This window comes from Megalopta genalis, chromosome 6 (genome assembly GCF_051020955.1).
Source record: "Megalopta genalis isolate 19385.01 chromosome 6, iyMegGena1_principal, whole genome shotgun sequence".
Lineage (NCBI taxonomy): Eukaryota > Metazoa > Arthropoda > Insecta > Hymenoptera > Halictidae > Megalopta > Megalopta genalis.
Genome location: NC_135018.1, coordinates 19,889,779 through 19,898,238, shown reverse-complemented (window position 1 = coordinate 19,898,238; position 8,460 = coordinate 19,889,779). Strand labels below are relative to the sequence as shown.

Genomic DNA, 8,460 nt, shown 5'->3' with positions numbered 1-8,460 from the left:
TCGTGCACCGTACAGATCGGATTGGGCCAAAACAAGAATTCGATCGATTCAATCATGTCTTCGTTATTTGTACTGTTTACCCGAGGTTTATTAACATTTATGGGAGAATAGTAAATGTAATATACAGGGCGGCCCATAAAATTACGTTAACACTCGGAAAGGGATGACTGTTTTCCGAATGTTATTATCGAAAATGTTTATTTGAAAATAAAAACAATATCGACCAATTTGAAATGAATTATTTCGTTATATAAACTACAAAACAATATGCAACGAAAGGATTGTATTTTTAAACCTTCCATCGATTCGCTTTAAGCAAAACTTTGTCTTCTCTCGTCTTGTTTATCAATCGTTCATAACAAATCAACCATTTTGTCTTGCAAAAATGTCAATGGGGATGTCAGTGAAAACCAGATTCTGAGCTAATAATTAAATCAGCATGTACAAATCCGTAAGAAGAAATTCACAGTTATCTGAAATGATTATTTTATATGATTATTTTATATGATTTTGAGTGAAAAATATGAAATAATAATATTTCAAATAACGTTATTACACATGTCAAGGTTACGAACTGCTCGAGATAAATACGTTTTTGGAAAAGCCAAAGTCAGCCAGCTGACTTGTGGTATCTGAACGGTGCACGAGGAATACAGTCCATTGATTTGTCGACGATTAACCGAAGAACTTGTGTTAATCAAGAATTTTCTGTTCGAAGATACATTCACCTACAGTTGTGCGCGATTACGAAATTGCTGAGCAAGATATTCGACGCTCAAATAATGTTACACTCGATGTTGACTATATATGGCGTTGTCGCAATTTTGTATTATATTTACACAGAATTAGTCATCAACAGTCTGCAGAGCCACAATTCGGTGAATACATTGAGTTGTTATTTGCTTGATACGATGTACGCCTGGCTGAAAGTTGTTGTGACGTGCTACTTCTGCGAGAAGACCGCCAAAGAGGTGAACGAAAAACCAAATTCCGTTGTATCCTTGAGAAAAGAAAATTTTACGATTTTCCAATGTTCAGATTACTAAAAGAATTCGCCCGCATTTTCAGGCAAAGCAGATAGTACATATTATTCACGTGTGCTCCATACACAATTCTGACATCGGGTTGAAAAATGAGGTGGGGATAAAATAATAGTATAAATTTATATATACATTATATTATATTATATTATATTATATTATATTATATTATATTATATTATATTATATTATATTATATTATATTATATTATATTATATTATATTATATTATATTATATTATATTATATTATATTATATTATATTATATTATATTATATTATATTATATTATATTATATTATATTATATTATATTATATTATATTATATTATATTATATTATTATAATAATAGCATCAATTTATAGTATAGTAATCAAATTTATAGTAAATCTATAATAACTTTATAATTTATATCGCTTGTCTTTTCGTCATTTTCGCATTTAAATTTATATTATATAATATATTTATTTAAATTTATAGTAAATCTATAATAACTTTATAATTTATATCGCTTGTCTTTTCGCCATTTTCGCATTTAAAGCCACAAGTCAAAATTTTCGAAAATTTACTCGAAAACTTACGCCTTACTTACGCCTAATCTTCGATTCTAGCTCGTACAATTTTGCCAGCAAGTCTCTCTCACCGAAGTGAACCTCGAAACCCGTCATCTCTTCCGGCTGAACGACGGTTTCATACTACAGGTAGATCGGTTTCTCTTATTCAGGTGAACATTGTTTCCGAAACAATAGCAACTGTTGAAGAGAAATCAAAATCGAAAAATAAGTCAAACTAATCTCTCTGTTCATTTTCAAATTGATTTGTTACAGAGCATGGGTAGCATATTCACCTACTTCCTCATTATGATACAGTGGAGCCAGATGGTAGACGTGCACGGATCAAGTTCCAATTTAACCGCAATCAACTGAAGTTAACATAACAATATTATACTGTGAAATAAATTTTAACATTGCTTCTTACTTTTCGATAACCAGCGACAACAATTTTTCTTCACGACTTTGCTCGCTTTAAGAAAAAAAGTCCTCCTTGCTTCAAGAATTTTGTTCATTTGGTCGTTAAAATAAAATCTTGTTGCATATTATTCAAGGATAATATCTTTCGTCACAATCGATTGAAAACAAAAACAACGAAATAATTCATTATTTGAAATTGCTATTATATCGATGAGATCGATAGAATTTCATTTTCAACTAAATTTGAAATTAACGATTTCAAACAGCTATTTCCTGTTTTCATTTCAAATCAAATTCGCTCCTGTCTACATTAAAATTACCTCGCTCTTTTTAATTCATATTCATAAAGTTGCAAAAATACGCGTTTTGGAGAGTTCGCAGATTCGTTGTACGAACGTAAGCTTGAAAAGCTCAGAGCTTTTTAGAGCTAGAATTGAGCTTAGATCGGAGCAAAGAAAATTCTCGAAGCTGAAATCTTGACTTCTTCTCCAAATCAGATTCCAAAACCGAGAGTCACGAAGAGAAACGACATTTGCCTTCTCCTGAAGCCTGGATTAAATTGCAACATTGATTCTTCGTCCTCGCTATTTCGCCTCGACTGTTTCGCTCAACGAAATTTCCAATAAATAAAGATCTGCCCACCGCTTCGCAATCGATCGTACATCTTAATTAGGCCAATTCTCCGTTCTGCGATCGTTATCGAATTAATAACCGATGCAATATAGCGGTTATTACCACAAACTACTTTATGCTCGCGAAGTACGCATCGATAATAGATTACGGGAACATTCGTAAGCACGTTCCCGAGCAATCTTCCGAAGTGAACGTAATATTCTGAAATACGACAAACAATCCATCGTGTTTCCTTGACACTCGCGATCGCCGTTACGTTCCAGGCAAATGAATTGCCTGTTAATCGTTACAGAAACGCGCGCGCGCGCACACACACACACACACCGACGACCCGTTTATAATTGTACGGATGCATACAGGATGTTCGACGTTTTCATCGTTGTTAGTATGAAAAAAAGTGGCAAACACGCTGGTATCGTAAACGGACGGATCCGTGTACCGTCGCGATAATTATACTTTTTTATTAACGAAACATTGGACGTTGAGAGAAGATCTCGTCACAGCGAAGTGCGATCCAAGATGAAAGATATTGGAGGAAAGTGTCGCAGCGATTCCAGCGTAGAGAAAACAGAATTATCGAATAAATAAAGAGGAACAGTTATAAAGAAGAAGGAAATATTGTGAATAAAGGAATCTGTTTTAATTGGCGACAAGCGTAGAGGAAGAAATTATTGAAGAGAACAAAGAAGGAGCGAAGGACGCGTTGAACGTCAAGAATAATGATCTAATTGTCTGTTACATTATTATCTAATTGTCTAATTTACATATTATTGTCCGAGCAATAAGGATTGGAAGAGGCAGCTTTTGCGGCGGGGAAATAAAGAACAAAGCGCGAATGATTGAGAAGAGATGAAAAATCGTTGAGAAGATTTTATCGTCGCTAGAGGAGCGCGACGCGGAATTTCGATTCTTCAAAAAGAAAGTGAAAGAATGGAAGCAACTAGTTTCACAAGTGCTACACGGATCGTCGTTGCAGTGAATCGTATAACTGCATTGAGGCCGCTCCGCGATTCCGACACGAAGTTATGGAGCCTGTTGAACTATTCCTACAAAATGATCGTGGTGTTCTCAACGAGCTACGTTATGTACTTGATCTACCTGTACAGGCTGTCCACGGTTCTGCTGGGAGTGGATCGCGTGGTTTATTTGTCACTGAGAGTCGCCAACTATCTGTGCTTCGTCTTCATACACGTCTTGGGCTGCTATCATTCGGAGGTAGGCTTCGCGCGTGTCGAATTGAATCGACGATCAATCGATTGAACGAATAGATAAATTATTCGAGAATCTTGATTTCGAAACTACATTGTTTTTAAACTGTTCAGTAATGTTTAGAGTCGGACAGGAAACACGCAGATCTGAGAATACTAAATCAAGCTAAGACACGATTTTTCGAGCCTCGCGATTGTTTTTATAGAAATAAGGGTAAAAAATATTCAATATTAAGTTTATAATAATATTAGTATAATATATAATATTAGTCATAAGTCTATTAGTCTAATATATAATACTAGTCAATATTAATTTGAATACATAGTAATGCTTGAGTAAAAGTGTTGACATAACCTTTTTTATTTTTAATTTGTTGCCACGATTCGAAGACAATTCGGAGGACACTTGACACGATTCGAAGGCAATTCGGAGGACACTTGACATGATTCTAAGGCAATTCGGAGGCCACGTGACTCGATTCCAAGGCAATTCGGAGGCCATATGCTACGAATTGATAGACATAGTCGTAGGACTAGTACAGAGAAATTCACAGCAACCCAAAATTTGGCATTTTCGGGAGTAATTACTGTATCGTCTTTTACTGTGTCCTTAAAACACGCAAAATATAGAGTCATAGCTTTCAAGATTGGTCGTCGATACAGTATTCTCTCAACTACTAGCACCATTTTGGCTGTATCTAGTGACAATTATGGTACAGTTATGCTACATTTTTTTATAGTGCTCCAAACGTAAAGAAAGACAGTGATTGAAAAAGAAAGACGTTATAGGACTCGTGCGAGCTTAATCCCTTTCATGTTCTCAAGTAAATAACACCAATAATTACAGCGAATTCTCCCTAATTGGCCCTTAGATTGTACACGAAAATGGTTCGAATGTCTAAAAATAATAGAACACTGTAGAATTTTTTAAAACAGTAAAAGGCAGTTCTGTGTTCGGTGGAAATAGTCTGCGTTTTCATCTCGTCTGACAAATATTTGCGTTGACTTTCGAACAGTTCATACCCGCAGAAAGTTAATATTCGATTCATATCGTTCGAAGAATATCTCAGATGCCAACGTAACATTCGTTTCCTTCTCCAAGGAGGTGCCAGTGTTGAATCGAAAGATCGCCGACTTGGAGGAGAACATAACGAAGCTGGGCGTCGTCACCAATTATCGTGTAATACTCTTCTGGATAATAGCGACCTACAGCGTAACGTGTTTGCACATGTTACTGCTTTACGGATTATGCGGATACTGGGTCTGGGACATGTATTTGATGCTGCAACAGGTTTTCTTCAATCATATATCGAACATCGGCGCGCAGGTCCACCTGGACTTTTTGACATACGTCTGGTACGTGATTTAGGGGAGAATAGGATATTGCGCTGCCACGAATAGGACACTTTTGTTTAGAACGAGATAGCAAACTATCATAAATGAAAGATTAGAATTCCGTTATAAAATGTTAGAAAAACATTGATCTGCAATTATTCATATTTTTTAAAATTTTTCCGCGTATTAGTTGGCTCAGATGCAGCTTCAAGCAAACGAACGATCTCTTGAGGAAATTCCTGGTGGACGGTCATCAGATAAAGACCGAGGACACGAGCAACGAAATTACTGAAACTAAATCGAATCGAGCAGCCGTTAAAACATATCAAAGCAAATGGATGCCCGATTTTTCGGTGCGTCGGACGCAGGTTGTCCCGTTCAAAAAGATTCCCAGCGTGAAAAACGAACTGCAGTCGGTAAAAAAAGTTCGTATGCTTCAAGAAATCAGGTATTAGGCTTAAACAGTTAATTACAATTTACGATTATCAAATATTCTCTGTATTCGTTCCTCCGCTACTTGAAATCTTCTTACGGTTTTTTGATATTCCAAGTTCCTTTTTACGTACGCTAAATCGAGTATTTTCTGCTCCTTTCTGCCCAATTTATCGTTTCCATTTACAGGATGTCCGAAAATTATTGTAAAAGAGAGAAATGAGGGGTTCCTGAGGTCATTTGGAGTAACTTTTTCCTTTGCGATAATGCAATCCGCGGCTTCGTTTGCGAGTTATTAACGAAAAACAGTGACCAATGAGAGATCGCGCACGGTTGACGCCCCGCCCTCGCGACTACTGTCGTTGCGTCATACGGTCAGCGCGACGCGGCATTGGCCGCAAGAGAAGAGCGCTAGCTAATCTCGCCTCTCATTGGTCGGCGTTTTTCGTTAATAACTCGCAAACGAAGCCTCGGATTGCATTTTCGCTAAGGAAAAAGTTACTTCAAATAACCTCGGGAACCCCTTATTTCTTGCTTGCACAATAATTTTGAGACACCCTGGATATTGTAATATCTTCCTTCATTTACTATGAATTTCACCGGCGCTTTCTGGTTTAATTGAACAAAGCATTACAATGAATATTTAACAAAAATAAATAATGAGAACGGCAATAATTCTGTCCTCGAAGATGCATCCACTTGCACCTGTGCAGAATCATGAAAGCGGTGAACAGCACGTTCGACTCGCAACTCACGATCCACTCGTTCGTGGCCATCATAAATCTCGTCGCGATTTTATACCAAGTCTACATTGAATTCGAAGATCCCAATGTGAACGCATTCGTGGTTGGCACAGCTCTGATCGAAGTAATGGATAGCCTTTACGTATGGATGAAGATCTTTGTAATGAGCTACGTCTGCGAAAACACCGCCAAGGAGGTAAATTTTTACCCTTATTCCGATGAAATATGTATGCAGGGTGTGCCACGTAACCGTCGCCACGATTTTTCGAGCACTTTCGACAGTCCGACAAAAAAATGTTTCCAACGAAAGAGTTAATCAGTATTTAATCGGCTGCACATTGAAATACTACAAATTTCAAAAACTATTGCTTTTCGACTAAAAATCAAGGCCACCTTATCAGAAAAAAAAATGGAAAAAATGTTCAATGCATTCGCAATCTACGAAAGCTTCTCGTGATTTCCAGACGAAAAACGTGGTGGAGATCATCCACGAGTGCTCCATCACCGATTTTGACACCGAATTGAAGGATGAGGTGAGATAGCTTGAATTTAATTATTAGGCGATGCGATGCAATGAGAAAGTGGAATAGCAACAACTCGTTCGCTTGTTTTACTTCTTTTGGGGAGGTGATTCGAATTGAACTTTTTCCTTTGCGAGAATATTCGTTACTGACTCATATATATTGTCGAGTTAAAAACAAATAACTAATCGAAGAAACTGAATGAAATAATACTGTAATAAGTACTAAATAACTTTTATAATAATACTTATATAATAATACTAAATAATAACTATAAAATAATACTTATTTTTAAAGTAAATAATAACTATATATAATACTTATATAATAATACTAAATAACTTCTGTCACATTAAAATGTCAAGGAAATGCCAGAACATTGTTATTTATTCCTAGAATGCAAGCCTCTATCAATTAACAAGGCCTAACAGCATTGTTATTTTATTTTTATCTTTCTTTGATTCTAATATTTGCAAAATCGCGTGCGAAAATAAAAATGTTCGTAAAGATGATCAGCAGTTTACTTATTACTTGTTGAATTAGTAATACTAAGTAGTCGGTAACGCTAATTTTTTGTAGACTTTTCATCAATTTACGCAAAACGGATCTGCAATTTCGCGATGTTTCTTTCTCCAGATCCTACAGTTCTCCCTGCAACTGTCGCTGAACCAAGTCGGCAACACGAAGTCCGAGTTCTTCCGTTTGAATTTCAACTTCATACGACAGGTGCGTTGACCAAAAAAAGTGATCGTAACACGTGAAACCATTCGATACCGTTGCATATTATTGTCCCTCGTCGCACTGCTTGTCTGTTACAGTGCGTCAGCTCGATAACTACATATCTTGTCATCCTGATACAATGGACGCAGGCTATACAACCGGATCGCCCGTCTTCAAGCGTAAATGCTACCAAAGTGGTTCCCAAATAATTCAATATCCCGATCATAGAGGAACGAGTAATCTGTAACAATAGAACTTCCGAAACAATTGAGATTACTGGACAAGAATTCGGTTACGTAATGTCTCTCTAATTGACGCTCAGATTGTCCACAAAAATGGACAATTTTGGGAAGAGGAGATACGATTGTTCGAGCCTCGTGGCTCGTTTTTTATGGTTATCGATTTGTGAACAACTATGAAAACGAGTTGCAAGTCTCGAATTATCGTATCTCCTCTTCCCAAATTGTCCATTTTTGTCCACAATATAGGAGTGACTTGTACAGTAAATAGACAGAGCTGTAAACAATATTGAAGATCGCGTAAATCGCAGTTTTCCATGAATATCTATGAAAAACAGATAATTTTAACATCTTTCAGTGTTTGTAGCTTGACCAAAGGATTAACCGATCTCAACCGATTTCAATGCAAATTTCAGCATTGAAATATAAATATAAATCACCAAGATCTACACAACGCACTTTTTCAATTCTCGTTACAGGCTCCGATGAAGAAGTTGGAAAAACGTTTTCCATTAAATACGAATGTTATCGAGTTTCTCCGAATCGAAATCAAATCTGATTGCTCTGTTATCAAAGTCTGGAAATAAAAGTAAACGAAGGCGTGCAAGAAACGAAAA

At 36.4% G+C, this 8,460-nt stretch overlaps 2 protein-coding genes across 2 annotated transcripts; both read left to right on the top strand.

The window, feature by feature from the left end:
• Positions 1 to 734: 734 nt before the first annotated feature.
• Positions 735 to 2,139, top strand: LOC117223924 (uncharacterized). Its single transcript, XM_033476522.2, has 4 exons — positions 735 to 971; positions 1,069 to 1,137; positions 1,653 to 1,742; positions 1,869 to 2,139. The coding sequence occupies exons 1-4, from the start codon at positions 783 to 785 to the stop codon at positions 1,965 to 1,967; spliced, it is 447 nt and encodes a 148-aa protein (XP_033332413.2). The 5' UTR covers positions 735 to 782; the 3' UTR covers positions 1,968 to 2,139.
• An 877-nt stretch (positions 2,140 to 3,016) lies between these two features.
• LOC117223889 (uncharacterized) lies at positions 3,017 to 8,460 on the top strand. Its single transcript, XM_033476481.2, has 7 exons — positions 3,017 to 3,860; positions 4,956 to 5,209; positions 5,379 to 5,636; positions 6,310 to 6,559; positions 6,828 to 6,896; positions 7,521 to 7,610; positions 7,703 to 8,460. Exons 1-7 carry the CDS (start codon positions 3,576 to 3,578, stop codon positions 7,811 to 7,813), a joined length of 1,317 nt encoding a protein of 438 aa, XP_033332372.2. The 5' UTR covers positions 3,017 to 3,575; the 3' UTR covers positions 7,814 to 8,460.

What these genes read in the sequence shown, in the direction of transcription:
- LOC117223924 (XM_033476522.2), top strand. Translation starts at nt 783, where the DNA reads ATGTTACACTCGATGTTGACTATATATGGCGTTGTCGCAATTTTGTAT. An exon ending in GCGAGAAGACCGCCAAAGAG is followed by an intron (nt 972 to 1,068) that starts GTGAACGAAAAA and finishes CCGCATTTTCAG; the next exon opens with GCAAAGCAGATAGTACATAT. An exon ending in ACATCGGGTTGAAAAATGAG is followed by an intron (nt 1,138 to 1,652) that starts GTGGGGATAAAA and finishes CTTCGATTCTAG; the next exon opens with CTCGTACAATTTTGCCAGCA.
- LOC117223889 (XM_033476481.2), top strand. Translation starts at nt 3,576, where the DNA reads ATGGAAGCAACTAGTTTCACAAGTGCTACACGGATCGTCGTTGCAGTG. An exon ending in TGGGCTGCTATCATTCGGAG is followed by an intron (nt 3,861 to 4,955) that starts GTAGGCTTCGCG and finishes TCCTTCTCCAAG; the next exon opens with GAGGTGCCAGTGTTGAATCG. An exon ending in GACTTTTTGACATACGTCTG is followed by an intron (nt 5,210 to 5,378) that starts GTACGTGATTTA and finishes TCCGCGTATTAG; the next exon opens with TTGGCTCAGATGCAGCTTCA.